The 15,097-nt window shown below is 32.5% G+C and overlaps 1 protein-coding gene across 3 annotated transcripts in view; it reads right to left on the reverse strand.

Annotated features, from left to right (window-relative positions):
* Window positions 1-234: 234 nt before the first annotated feature.
* The window catches only part of SYCP2 (synaptonemal complex protein 2), a 56,173-nt gene continuing 41,310 nt past the window's right edge, over window positions 235-15,097 (reverse strand). Inside the window, exons 27-39 of one of the 3 annotated variants that reach the window (XM_089897131.1) lie at window positions 13,318-13,355; window positions 12,679-12,843; window positions 11,216-11,411; window positions 9,781-9,977; window positions 5,790-5,880; window positions 5,378-5,530; window positions 4,687-4,814; window positions 3,443-3,537; window positions 3,250-3,349; window positions 2,564-2,622; window positions 2,342-2,420; window positions 2,176-2,232; window positions 235-1,166 (exon numbers count right to left, since the gene is read on the reverse strand). In XM_089897131.1, coding sequence (XP_089753257.1) covers window positions 1,092-1,166; window positions 2,176-2,232; window positions 2,342-2,420; window positions 2,564-2,622; window positions 3,250-3,349; window positions 3,443-3,537; window positions 4,687-4,814; window positions 5,378-5,530; window positions 5,790-5,880; window positions 9,781-9,977; window positions 11,216-11,411; window positions 12,679-12,843; window positions 13,318-13,355 — 1,433 coding nt within the window. In that variant the 3' untranslated portion in view covers window positions 235-1,091. Of the gene's footprint in view, window positions 1,167-2,175; window positions 2,233-2,341; window positions 2,421-2,563; window positions 2,623-3,249; window positions 3,350-3,442; window positions 3,538-4,686; window positions 4,815-5,377; window positions 5,531-5,789; window positions 5,881-9,780; window positions 9,978-11,215; window positions 11,412-12,678; window positions 12,844-13,317; window positions 13,356-15,097 lie in introns of those variants that run through there. The other 2 variants (XM_089897132.1, XR_016387953.1) reach the window with 2 other exon arrangements.

Consider the following 15,097-nt stretch of genomic DNA (forward strand, 5'->3'; position numbering starts at 1 on the left):
AACATGGAGTTTCAACTCCTGAGTAGTAGTTAATATTACAGCAGACCTGTCACTGTTTCTTGACATAGAATCCCTGCTACCGTATCAATCAATCAGTAAATCTTAGCTGATTCTAGCAATGGGATAAAGCTAAGATGTGAAGGGTTTTCCTTTGCTTATCTAGACTAAGCAGCCTGTACCACTGTATTTAAATAACCAAATAAATACTCTGCTACCATGAAGCAGGTAAGTGCGACAGTGAGTGAGGCTGCGTGGTGGTACACTTCAGATGTCTGATTGATTGGAGGATATTTTGCTTGATCCAATGTTCATAAAACAGGAAAATGACTTATAAAGTAAAATAATTGTATAAAATCCCAGTGACAGCATTTATTTCAACTTTATTATATAATTAAATGTATATTCATTTTTATACATTAATCTAGCAAAATATATTATTACAATGAACACTAGGGCTTAAAAAGTACTTGTCAAAACAGCCTGCTGCGAGTTAATACCATTTAAATTCTAGATAGATATGTTAACTATTTTAGGCTAGTTAGTGCCTTCTAATACAATGGAGCCATAACTGAATAAATATACTCTCCAACAGTGTGCTGAAAGTACTGATTTACACTCAGGGAAGCCTTTTAACTCAGACTCCTCCCCCTTCTATGCATCACTAAATTTTTATTACTTGTAGTATATTCTGAACTAGTAAATTTTAATAATTATTTATTTAATTCAGACTTTTAAAATATATTTTATATGATAATCTTAGTTTATTAGTTTGAGTATAGTTTAACTTGGCAATATTTGTCTCATGCAAATATTACTATAAAAACAAGCCAATTTCTTTTACTGATTGGTTTCCCAAAGCTTTCTAAAAAAAATAGTATTGTACAGACAAAAGTCTTTGGGTCTCAAGAGTCATGTTATAGTGACTGTAGGTTCTTTCTCATCCATTAGAGGACATTTCTTTGAATTTAGAGGTTCCTACAAAGGTACTCTTGCCTGGGTGACATGTATTTTCTTTGTAGAGCTACTCTGGTATTCCCCAGCTATACACACAAAGGAATAACTGGATAAAACTTGTTGATAACAACTAGACATCACACATTGTTTCTTTCATGAGCCATGAATAATGACATCAATCCTCTGCGTACATTAAGAAGCTGCTCTTCTTGCTATGGCCAAGAAAAAAAAAAATCACACTTTGGTAGTTTTACAGTGAAACTTTAAAATCTAATAAAACAGTAAAAAAAAATCAAGATATTAGATATTATGAATAAAGATATTATGTATCAGTGTTCATTCTATCCAGTTCACCAGGGTCCGTTCCTAGATATCTACAGAATTATGTGCTTATTACTGATATTTTAGATATATTTAGATGATCAGTTGCAAGAAGACCTCATCTTTTAAACCCCAAATCAATGAAATTTATTTTTTACTTTCTTCCTTTAAATATTAAATCTATAGTCTGGAGAAGAACTTCAGCAAGAGTCAGTCTAGTTACTTAGCTTATGTGCTTTAAGCTGAACTGGCTTAGCCACACATCCTGACCCTCTGCTCTATATCAGCATACTGGTTCTATTAAAATTCAATAAAAGTGTATTAAAATATCCTGTATCAAAGATTAGTACTAAAATACATATAGAAATGCCTCCACCTTTGAGAAAACACCAAAGGCATGTTCACTTGGAGAAGTACCTTTAGACACCTTCCCCCCTCCCCAACCCCTGATTGCAGTTGCTGGTCTACTAGACCTTTGGAAAGCCAGCTACTTTAATCCCCAAATGTAAGGAAATGAAGTCTTGTCCAAGTAGACAATAGTTCTTTCTGGGTAGTTCTGCCTGACACAGGACTTCAGAAGACACATCAGGACTGTTGCAGTGCATCGTACTTGGATGCATACAAAGAAATCATGCTTCTAGCTTATTTTTAAATTTCTAAATCCATCTTTTCTTCCTCAGGAGACGGACTCATTATTTAAATCACCCCTATTTTTCTACTGTAAATTTGCTCCCATTTTAATTTTAAAAACTTAAAGAACTAAACCCCAGTGGGGCTAAAACTGGCTTCTCTCAATCCAAAAAGAAAGAAGAAAAACCTGTGGAAGAATTTCCCATTTAAATATATAAAAGCATGACTGATCATTCCATTTGAAAAACCCAAACTAGATAGCTGATTTACCATTTCCTTAAGAAGTCTGTCTTGCAGCATTTTCATGTTTTCTTTCATCAAACACATCTGTGAATAAATAATTTCCCCCATGAAATTTACTATAAAATTTTCACAGCAAAAAGACAAGTAAGACTGACTAATATTGAGATTATATATAAAAATATAAAATTTATACCTCAGATGTAAAAATAGTTTCTTCATAATCAGTGTTGTAGAAGACATTCTTTTCCAATGAAGCTTTTAAAAGGTGAAGTCTAACAAATAAAATAATGAAAGTTACCTTTGTATTTTAGTTAACAAATTAAATTGCTATAATATAGTATATATATTTTAATTTTAAACTATTATAATAAAATCTAACGTTATAGATTCTAATCATTAAGAATGTCATACTAACCTCTGCTGTTCACTTTTATGATAGGCACTGAACTTCTGAAATACCTTTTCCCAAAAGCCCTAAATTTCAAAATACAAAACTGATTATAGTATAATTATGACTAAAAATTAAAACTTAGCAGAATTTACTATATTTATATTATTCCTAAAAACTTGGCTATATGCTAAGAATATTGCAGATGTCCTATACTCTTTCGGCTAAAAAAAAAATTGAAAGCCAACTCTTTCAGACTTTCTCCTTTATTATCAGAGGTATTCATCATAAACTTTATAGATATATTTACTGAAGTATAGTTGATTGTTTCAGATGTACAGCAAAGTGATTCAGTTATACATACGTATATACATATTCTTTTTCAGATTCTTACAAGATATTGAATATAGTTCCCTGTGCTATATAGTAGGTCTTTGTTGTTAATCCATTTTATATATAGTAGTTTATATATAGTAGTGTGTATCTGTTAATCCCAAATTCCCAATTTATCCCTCCCCCGCATCATAAACTTAAGTCTGTATTTTTAGTGTATGTATATGAAACTAACTAAAATTCTAAGATTAAATTATGTTCTAAAAAACAAAAACATTTATGGTGTGGTCTACAAGCAGAAGGTTAACAGAAGTTTTCCTGAGTGTAGCTCTTTAAAAATGAGGTTTTAAAATTATTTTTAAACTCTTAAAAGCACAAACCACAAATTCCTTCTCCAAATCTTTTAAAGACTGTGAATCTTTTTCAAAATTCTCCAGCTCCTCTATGATGATGAGTTGGAATTTGTCAAGTTTTTTGATCCTATTAAAGAAACAAAATGAGATTTTTTTTTTTTAATGATAGCACTTATAGCACAGCACTTAGAATATTTCAGAAGGGATTTTTAGCACAGACCTATACTCCTGAATCTGATGGTCCACTGTTTTTATATGTTGTTGAGCCGTTTTCCAAGACTGCTTAGTAAAATAATCCATCATTTTGTGGCGGATCTGAAAAATACTCATTTTTAACTTGAAAAATCTTTACAAAATAATAATCTAACCAAGACTATATTAAGGCCAAAGCCTTTTCCATGAAATATAAATGCCTAAGAAGAACTTAGAAAAGTGAAAAATTAAAAACTCAGTGATCTCAACTGAAGTGTTAATAAATACGCTCAGTCAGAGCAGGGCCTAGTTCCACCAGGAAGGCTCTGAGTGAGGGTTGGAATTGGTAATTATTTTCATAAGTACATGACATTCTATATTTACAAAAATGCTAGTGATTATAATTCTCTTCAGGAACACAGCATAAGAGTCACACTCAAAGTTATTTATTACCGTTTTTCATAAAAACATATATTCGCAGCTAGTCACAGATGTGTAACACAATATATGAATCAGGGCTTCTCTGTTTAGATGAGACTGACCTGGGATAAATCAAATCAAAACAAAAGAAATATACAGAATCTTAAATAATTTCAGATTTTACCCATGAAGAGATGAAAAAGGCAAAGAAGAGATAGGGCTGATAACCTGTGCAGAAAAATATCTTAACAGGAGGGCAAAAAGAACTGCCTACTCTAAATATGGGCATGTGAGAAAAAGAGATAGGTGGAGAAAACGATAATAATTAAAAATTATTTTATGAAGTGTTTTTGTAAACATCACCTCGTTGGAACCTCAGTAACTAAGGATATGTAAGTACAGAACTGGTGAAACAAAGTGAAATGGATTTCTCTGAGGCTGCTCATCCTCTATACTTTAATATAGTACCCTCAACAAGCAGTCACTGCTGTGGAGATTAAAGAATGTATTAAAAAGACTAGGCATGAAAAGAAAATCATTCAGAAAAAAAAAAAGAAAATTCACGGAAGACTCAAAATGTTAAACTGAAAAGGAAAATAGGACAAAGAGAACCCATAGAAAAAGAAAGAATACAAGTAATGCACAGATTTTAGAAAAGGAACTGGGCTCATGAGATAATGAGGCTTTCGCCTAGGAATCATTCCAATTTTTCACCAGTACATGAGGAAAGGTGAGTTCACGAAGAAGTGTTTTGTTGCCAAAGGGTCAAACTGACAGTCTAGTAGAAAGTGTGCCATATTGTCATGTTATTGGGTGTAAATATAAATCATAATTTAAAGAATGACAACTCACATGAACTTTCCTCCTAAATTCTGTATTGAACTCCTCACACATCGTCCCTATACCTGAAATTTCAGTTTCCCAGTTCTCCCCAGGAATACAAAAGTCATTTGTTGATAATGGAGATATACTTTCAGACACTAAAAAATGAAGACAATCAGCCAAAATTAAGATATGCATTGTTATAAATTTAGCATTATTTGTCATGAGGCTGAGAACAAATCTATCTTATTTTTAGATTCTATATGTAATCTAAGGATTATAAAATCAAAGACAGACTATTTTTCATTTAAAATATTATTTTGACTTAACTAAAAAAACCTTCTAGCATGGGAATTAAGGCAGAAACAGTAACATTAAAATAGAACATACTTGGACTGATTTTTTAAAAAAAACTAGTTCTTAACTACTACATTATTAACCCAAGTATTTAGTGACACACTCATCTATCAGTAAATTCATACTCTAGTAAAACTTGTCTGTGGTAATCAGTGATAGAATGATAAGGGAGATTTATGAGTAAAAAGACCCCTACTATAACATTATTCAGGTGAAGTGAACTTTGTGATAAAGCATTATCCTTCTTGGATTTATACAAAGTTATCTTTACAAAGGAATTTGTTTTGTGAGTAGAACCACTCAAGATCTAAGAAACCATTTTCAAAAATAAATGCCTTTTGACATAGGCATTTGCTCTACCTACCTTTCCAAGTGTGATGATCTGCACCTCCTCCTTTAGACACTTTCTTGGGAAGCAAGTTTGCTCTTTCTTCTTCTTCTTCCAATTCTGCTTCACCAGGATTACTTAGACTGTCTTCTATGTACATTCGTTTGCGACTAAGATGTTGTGTAGGGCCTTAGAAACAGTTAAAAAGTAATTAACAGTGCTACAATCTTAATTACAAATACCTAATATATACTTGCTTTTATAAAAAAGGCCTTTGTTTCCATTATCTGTATAGTTTTAGGTAACTGTGCATTAAATTCTATTGTACTTACTTTCATTTTAACGTTAACAAAATTGACTTAAAATATATAATTTCCTCAGATGAAATTTTACAGCAGTATTTTGGTGATTAACATGTTTTTTAAAAAGCAAGTCTTTGACTACAAACCTGATACATGAGCGGAGTCATAGGACATGCCACACCATATTTTCCCTCTTCCTTCACTAGACATGGATAATGGAGATGCTGAATGACTTTCCTAAAGTATGTATCAGAAATAGGAAAAAAAATTCTGTAATTACTCTTGGATTCACCTTTGACCATCTTTCTCAAACTCTAAAGACAGTAAATTGCAAATGCTATCAATTCTTTTTTTTCAGATTGTTTTGTTTCTATACCTTTTTATGTCTCACACTACCATGCATTTACCTAAATTCTTATGTTAACCTCAATCTTAAATTACAGCAATAGTTTTGAGCTGGCTTTTTTAAACTACTCCTACTTTTCAGTTCTTCCTTATTAGGATTTTGATTTCTTTATTTGAGTCAGGAAATGGGAAGCAATAGAAAAGAAAAGTCTAAACTAGTTCTTTCAAGCTGTATCTTTAAGCCATATCTTTGTCCTCTAACCTTGTGTCTTACTGTTTCAATACACAAGTTTGTTGTTACAGTCACATTAGTCTTTTTCCTGTTTTATGAAAATGCATGTCCACTTCCGGTAGCCTTTCTGTACTTAGGTTACTGCTGCTTCTCCAGTCAGTCTGTATATATACCAACCTATCCACTTAGGTCCAGGTCAAAACCCAGCCCACTCCAAGCTGTAAAATTCTATCTTAACATTCTGCATTTTATAGGTTATTAAAATATTTTTGTTGATGGACTGGTGGACTTCTATAGTGGAAAAAAAGCTCACCCAAATTCCTGTATGATCATGAAACCAGAAAGTCCTAATTATAAATATGTCAGTGGTTTAGCAGTGATAGCCTATTTAAGACCATCTCATTTAAAAAATTTCAACTCTTTTTCTATGATCAAACCATCCTACATATTTTAAACATCACATTTTCAGATAATAACCGTTGAAAAATACTAAATTATTATAACTATTATTAAAGGCCCATAATCTGATTCTTATAAGAACCAACTTAGTATAAGGAAAGCTTGATGGATACACTACCATATATACCCCTCTTTTGCTTCAAATATGATTTTCATATGTGGAGGTTCAATTTCCATAAATTTTTTCTGAACTGTAACTGCCTACATCTGAATAGCTGTTGCAAGTTTTGTACTTCCTGTATAAGTACACTCCTCCCTCAGTATCTGCGGGGCGGATTCAGTTCCAGGGCCCCTTACAAATATCGAAATCCACTGATGCTACCGTCCCATATATAAAATAGTGATCCACAGTTGGTTGAGTCCACAGGTGTGGAATCGATGGATATGGAGGGCCAACTGTACCACAGAATTTATATTGTTTCTATTCACAATAGTATTATTCTTAACTGGGCTATGAATGAACAAGACACACAGAAACCCAAAGGAAGTTAGAAAACTAAAGTAAGAAAAACACAACAACATTAAACCAAACTGCTTAAATTTTGAGGGAGTAACTCATTCCCTACTAAAATTCAACACCCATTCATAACTGAGAAAAAGGCACTTAAACAATTAGAACATTAGTCTGATAACAAGTATCTACCAAAAACTATCGATAAGCATGCATGCTAGCATGGTATCTATTTAGCATTGCTCTACAGGTCATAGTAACCTTAAAAATGAAAAGACCATGCAGTATAAGGACTGGAAGAGAAAATGCAAAAATTACCATAAAAAACAGTTTATGATTATCTATATTCAAAATGCAAGAGAATCTAGGCAGGCGATTTTGAGAGAATTTGCCAAGGGTGTGGGGACATATAAAAATCAATAGTGTTTCTACACAAAAGCAAAAAGTTAAAAATCCAGAAAACAATTGTTTTAAAGTTTTTTTTTTTTACATACAGTAAAGAAAAAGGCCCATAAAACACTGCAGAAGTACAACTTCCTTTGTGGAAGATTTGACACAACTTTGTTGGAAATAAGACCAAAAAGTAGAAGAATGAAATATGTCGATGAGAAATCTCAGTAACGATACTGGGAAATGGCCATTCTTCCCTTAGACAAACTAATTCTAAATTTTATTGGACGAGTATAGGGCCAAGAGAATTTAGAAGCAGAATGAGATGAGGGTGAGGATGGGGGTGGTGAAACCCCTGTAAGCATAAAACTACACTAATTGAAGCAATGTTGTATTAGCTCAAAGATAGGCACTGTTCTATATTCTACTGGCCAAACAGCTGACCCATGTGGTTGCCAAGGCTGTGACCAAACTGGCATCACAAATGATGGAGAAAGGAGGGGTATCCAATGCATGATATTGCACTAATTCACTGTCCATATGCAAAGAGGAAGCCTAGGAAGATGGAAAACCTCAAAGTTAAAACTAACATTTGTACAAGAAAGGAAAATATTTTTATGACAATAACTGAGGGAAGGATTTCTTGAAGAACAAAAGATTGGTAAATTTCATTACATCATATTTTGATTTAAGTAAGTGAAAGACCGCTACATACTAGAAAAAGAACGTCTGCATTGTATATAACCAATAAAGAATTAATCTCCAGAATACAGTAAGAATTCCTACAAATTTATAGGAAAAATCAAACTATGCAATTTAAAAATTAGAAAAAACACAATTTACAAAGTGGCCAAAAAATATGAAAATACTCACTGATGCTGTTAATCTGAAAAATGCAAATTAAAGTCAGACACACTTTACACTCATCAGATGGGCAAAAAACTAGAAAAATGGGCACTATCACATAGCACTGTTGGAGAGTGTAAGCTGGTACAACTAATTTATATAGCAAATTTCCAATACCTAATTAAGAGTCAACAGTAAATGGGAAACACAATGTCTCCTGTAAATGTCCAGCCAATAAATATGTTACAATTAAAATTCCATCTAGCACAGATAGCATCAAAGTAGGTGGGTGGGGATGACCTAAGGTGTTGAGATTTGCAAGATGGGATACTAAAGGGAGAAAGGATTCAAGGAAAGGATGGATGACAGAGCAATACTGAGAAAGGACCATGGGATGATGGTCTAGTGGGAAATGGTTTCAAATTGTGGTCTGTAGAAATTAAGAGTCTTGCAAAGGTGCTTTTGGGGGGTTATCAGAGAGGGAGGGAGGTGTGTAGGCGACAGTTTAGACCCATCTGCTTTAAAGAGCATAACTGCATTTTTATGTTTGGCACACTTAAGGTTTCATATAAGATTCTGTTTGGCAATCAGTTCTGTAGCTTTATCACTACTTCAAAATTCTCCAAATTAAGCCTTCTATACAGCCCAAGCCAAGGAGGTGAGGTGGGTTTTGTAAACTGGTACCAAAGTACAAACAACTTAAAAAAAAGAAAAAAAGCAGAATTCAAACTACAAACTACTCCTCATAGACATTATATTTTTATCTACACTCCCTCACTTTGACCCATAATTGATTCCTTTCTCTAATACCTTTTTAAAAGACTTTTGAGCATATGTACATATTTTATTAATAAGAAATGGTACATATAATAAATGAGCAGCAGAATAAAGACTTTTTCAATATACCATTACGTTAATATTCATGCCATTTAACTATTAAAGTTCCTTTACAAATCTGTAAAGCAAATGCTATAGTCATACTGTTTTCAACTATATTCTTTGTCAGTTTGCTTTGCCAACTTGTGATTTAGTAACTAAAAGGTTACAGACTTCGAGTTATGGTGAAATCGGAAAGAAGCGCCTGTGTTGCAGGAATAAGCCTGTTCCAATCTAGGAAATGTAGTTCTGACATGTAGACAAATAAGTAGTACCTCTTTGGAAGTGATTGTTCCTATCACAGAATTCTTATCAGTACTCTGTACTTCTCATACCACTACATCTTTCTCCTGTGTGTATCAGTCTGTTAGTTCACTGAGGCTGTTTTACTTATTAGCAGGTTCCTTCTCTCCCCCAGACCAAACTCAAAACCTTAAATAGAGAAGCACTGTACATCTGATTAAGATTAGAGGCAAATGATTTACTCCCTTCAGGTATATCTAATAAAGGAAAATATATATATACATTATTTCCTTACCAAAAAGAATGATCGTGGAATTGGTGAGCAACTTTCTCTTGTACATAGTAAATTCTCACTGTTCTTGGATGACTTTACTGGACTTCCAACTCCACTGTTTAAGGATTCAGGTGATGAAATTTTTGGATAAGGTGATACTGATTTTGTTATACAGCCACAGTCCTGAGTAAAATCCCTTTCTGTTATTTTCTCTATACCTATATTGCCTCACAAAACACAAAAAGAGATGGCAGGTGTTAATCACTGACATCTTTAGAAATAGTATTATTAAATTCTAAAAAATACAGTAATTTATCAAATCCTCAAATCTTAGCTGTATTTAGAAAGGATAAATGTTCAATAAATCAAGATAAAATTAAGTGTAAAATATTTTTATAAGACTTTGAATAATATTAATGTCTCAATTTAAAACAAAATTGTAACCATAAGAACTTTCAAAACATTTTCAAACACAAATATCTGTAGTATGGGCTGCACTATAATGATCAACCTAATTATTATCTTGAGTAATTTTGACACCAGTACTGATATATATTAAAGTCACAGAATTTTATGGTTAGAAATGGCTTGGGAAATCATCTGGTCTACCTCCTTTATATATAGATGAGAAAATTCATGGCTGAAATAAGTCTTAGTATAAATGAATTCTCAGACAGTTTTCAAATCAAATCAGGGCATGTGCATCTGTCTTCTAAGTGTGTGCTTATCTGAGATGACAGTGGTCCCAAGCATTATGAAAATATTCTAGAAAAGAACAAAGTAGCTACTTTAGAGGAAATGTACATTAACTGGTGTTGAATGGTCTTGAATTTTAGCTAAAATGACAGACACTTAGAAATGCTTTAAAATATCCATAAAGGGAAATGAAAAATATACTAAAAGTAGAAACTTATTCTTATAGTTTCTATACTAGAAAAATATATACATATGCCAGAGCTCCAAAGAATAAATTTTCTCTTTCCCAATTATTTTTAAATAAAAGCAAAACTTCAATTGTTTATGAAGATAATCCACTACAGCTCCAAAGACTGACCATGATACTCCTTGGAGAATTTTGTCAATGAAATGTAAAAATGAGAAAACAGAAATCCCCATCATTATTTCCCTCTTATTAAATATATTTTGAGCTAAAAACATAAGTGTTTATTCAAGCTTTCACATTATAATTTGTAAGTATACATTAAATATTTTCTATATTGAAGCATTTGGTCTTTAACTTCCTAACATGTAAAACTTCAGTGTCATAGTAATATTGTTCCCAAGTCTACTTAGCAAAGACCAAGTTACTAGCATTAAGAAGTTTAAAAATGAAGTTTTGACTACTGAAAATCTTAAAACATATCCCTCAAAGTTAGTCTTCAAATTGTATTTTCACATAATTAGTTATAAAAGAAAGTTACTGAACATTCAACTAAAAGAAAAAAATGATACTGACATCTCATTACTTCTATAGATGACGGACTCCCAGATAAAGTTACAGGAGATAGATCAAGGTTATTATCTCTTATAGTATCTTTCAGTAGAGGTGAGTTTTTCCATTCTTTTGATACATCCTCTTGTGTTTCGGCAGTGAAGGGATTCTGCTGTTTCTTTGGCAGTTTCATGGTTTTGCGTCTGGAATGGATCTTCTCCTAAATGTATTGATTGATATATGTCAATTATACTCGAATACAAATAACTTATACTTGGACACATAAAACAATTTAATTAAATTACACTGAATTATTAAATGCCTTGTATCACTACATACAGGCATAACAGGGGCCTCAACATGAGTAGTGAAAGACCTTCTAATACACAAGAAAGCATATGACAAATTCACAGGAAAATATTATAGACTATAATAAATATCCTAATAGATACAAATAAAATGCTATAACGGTTCAAAAAAGATGATTTCCAGTTTAGGGAAACCAGAAGGAATTCCCCGATTTCATGGTACTCAACATGCTCAGGAGTTTGTAAAAGAAGATGGCAAGGGAACATACTGAGAGTATGGAGGACGACTGATATGAGCAAAGGTAGCGAGAAGCACAGCTCTTGTTTGGCAGTCACAGGTTATTCTATTTGACTGGTACAGTTCTGTGTATATACTGGGGTAGTGAGAAAATAAGCTTGGAAAGGTATTTCGATGTTTTGAATGTCTATTTGGAGATTTTCAGGGTTTTCCTTTGAAGAAGGTAAGATGAGAGGTGGCTTGGTAAGATTTACCTAATTATTTGCATAGTAAATTAAAGTAGGAAGCGATAAGAAAATGTGGAGGTAAGTTATGAAGTCCTTAAGTTCTTCCAGGTAAGAGATAACAGAGGGCGATGGAGGTTTAATGATTTAAAATGAGAACAAAAAAACAAAAAATAAAACAAAACAAAACAGAACAAAAAATAATAATAATAAAATGAGAACAGTGTAATGACCAGAGACCTGCCAGACTCTTTTGAGTTCAAATCTTTTTTTTTTTTTTTAACCTTTTCCTAGCTGTGTGACCTTGGGTAAGTTCCTTCATCTCTCTAGAAGTCAGGGGTGAACAGAGGTGGGGCAGGGTATGGAAAGAACCTCAGATCCAATATTTTTGCTTTCATTCAAGAAAAAGATCCACAGCTTCCCAACAGTCTGTAGTTTCTTGAAGCATAATTTTGGAAAGACCAAGTACTTCTCTAATTCAAAGATATTAAAGTTGTAATTTTACTAGAGTCAAACATCTCTTTTGTAACAATAATGCCAACTTATTATAAATTTTAACATTATATTGCCTAAGGATCAATTTTTAGAATTGTTATATAAGTTTTCTCATATAAAAAGAAGTGACAAGATAAATCTGACATTCTTACAAAAATATATTCTATATTTAATATTTTAAAAGGCTTTTAGAAACTATTAATCTGAATTGTATCTATTTACCTTTACTTTCTCTTTAAATGAACGTGAAAATTCTTGTTCACTCTCTGATTCTGAATTTGAGAGATCTTTATAATTTTTTTTGGTTTCTGCGGCTCGTCGTGGAAGTCTCATTCTCCCCTCTGGAACTGTCTCATCTACCTTTTTGGTGATGTTTTTGTTGGGTGTCTTTAGGAGAAAAATTCCTGACTATATTAGATCAATACTTTGAGATACAAGCTATTTGCTACAAAATTGGCACTGTGACAAGATCTGTATATTTGTAGGAATAAAAAGATTCCTGATTAATACTTTTAAAATGACTGGATTTTATCTTTCCATTTCAAATATATCTTTATCACCTTTTTATCCTTATCATTAAAGCTCTGTGAGGCCTGATATATATTACATAACTAAAGTAAGAGAAAGAGAAAGGAAAAGATATCAAAAATACCTACAACCACAGAATAAAATAGACTTAAAACAAGTCAACATGATTCAAAAAGGCAGAAGGTAGAAGTAAGTGTGCAAAGCTTGGAACAATTATAGAAAACAAGGAACTGATAACAAGGATAAAATTATGAGGGGACAAATGATATTTTTTCATTACAAGGAGAAAAATAATTTTAAAGGGATGTTTGAACACAGACTTCCTGGTTTTACCATTTTAGATCTTGGCTGTCCCCTTTCCAAAGATGGTCCTGCAATTCAAGAAAATAAGGTTAAATTTTTCAAATAGATAACAACTGCCATTAAAATTTGTTAGAATACTTCTGCATGTAAGTTAAAATCATAAAAACAATAAGAATATACCTTTAAACTCATTCAAAATTTTAAGTTTCAAGATAAGACTAAACTGACATTGATAAATTTTACAGTATAGTTTGGTACAACATGAATTACCAATTTCCATTCTCCTTTATTTTATAGTATACACTTTTAAACATACAAGAGAATATGTAACATACATTATAAAGTTACACCCATGAATCTACCATTCCACTAAGAACCAGATTATGAATAATACTGAATCTACTTTGTGTACTCCCTCTTACACGATCCTCCATATCCCCTCTGCCAAAAGGTCATCGCTATCCTGAAATCTGTTTCTTAGTCACTTGCTCTTAAAGTTTTACTTCACGGATATATATCCCTAGACAATATAATGAACTTTATAAAACAGTATCACATTATATGAAATATTCTATGATTTGGTTTATTTTTCACCCATCATTATGTTTCTAAGATTTACCCATATTATTAAGAGTTGCTTCAGTCCCTATTCCCTTTCTGGATTTCCAGGACAATTTCCTCTTTCTAAATATTCACTGAAGCCTAAGAACTGGGCTTATCCCAGCCAAGGAAATAATAATGAAATGGGATTATCCAAGGTCTTCCTGGCAATAAACCAGCTCGTACATATTGGCTCACTGTCATTCAACCATAAAAACAAAACAATTCACTCAGAAGTGTTCTCTTTTAAGAGTATTTACTGACTTCAGTATTCTAACCTTTAATAACTTCCCATGTCATAAATGTCTTTACTTATACATCTTCCTACTAGACTATAAGGTCCCTGAGAGTATGTGAATCTTATCATGTTTCTCCTTGGCTTATAACACACTGCTTCAAAGTCCACACACTGTGACTAGACCCAGCCGTATTTGTCAACATTTTGCCACAAGTCTGATCTACATTCCAACTACCCCGATACTGCACTTCCTAAGTACACTATGCTATTTCCTACTGTCTCTTATATATATGATAATCCTATTACTTCTCTTCCTCATGTATATGATTGAACTCTCATCTGTTTTCAAGATTCAGCCTCATTTCTAAACACACGCCAAAGTTCATTTCCTATTTCCTCTATTTTTACTTCTTTTTAAGCCATCGTTCCCTCCCCCAACTCCCACAGGTCACTAACAATTATTTTTATCCTGAAAGAAAATAAAAACTGATTCCTTAAAACAAACATAAAAGCTCAGAGTTATGTTACCTTCTTTTAAAAATGGAATATATAAAATCTCTGTGGTTTAGTAAACACTGAAATTTATCTAAGCTATGAAAATGGCCATTATGTCTAGCCAAAAATGCATACCTCAAACTCTTGTCCAGCTACTTCAAGAAGCAGAAGACTTATGCTGGGAAAACATTTTATAAAAGATTTTGGCAAAAATATTTCTGTAATAAAATTGTTTTCCTTTCAATAAATTTTTATTGCATCTATATGAATTCCTAAAAAGCAGGGAGTGGGGTGTTGTCCAAGCTTTGATTTTGTTTACAGTGCTGGGTTCATAAGTACTTAATACATTACTCACAGTAATTAGCTAAATAACTGAATAGTAGGCCATGAGTAGAGAAATGATGAGAGTGTGTCATGAACCAAAGATTATGATAAGCCATATTTTGTGTCCGTAAAGATTCCAATAAAAAAGAAATT

The sequence above is a fragment of the Delphinapterus leucas genome, chromosome 15, assembly GCF_059928025.1.
Source record: "Delphinapterus leucas isolate spDelLeu-1000000601 "Yukka" chromosome 15, BTC_Dleu_Yukka2, whole genome shotgun sequence".
NCBI classification, from domain to species: domain Eukaryota; kingdom Metazoa; phylum Chordata; class Mammalia; order Artiodactyla; family Monodontidae; genus Delphinapterus; species Delphinapterus leucas.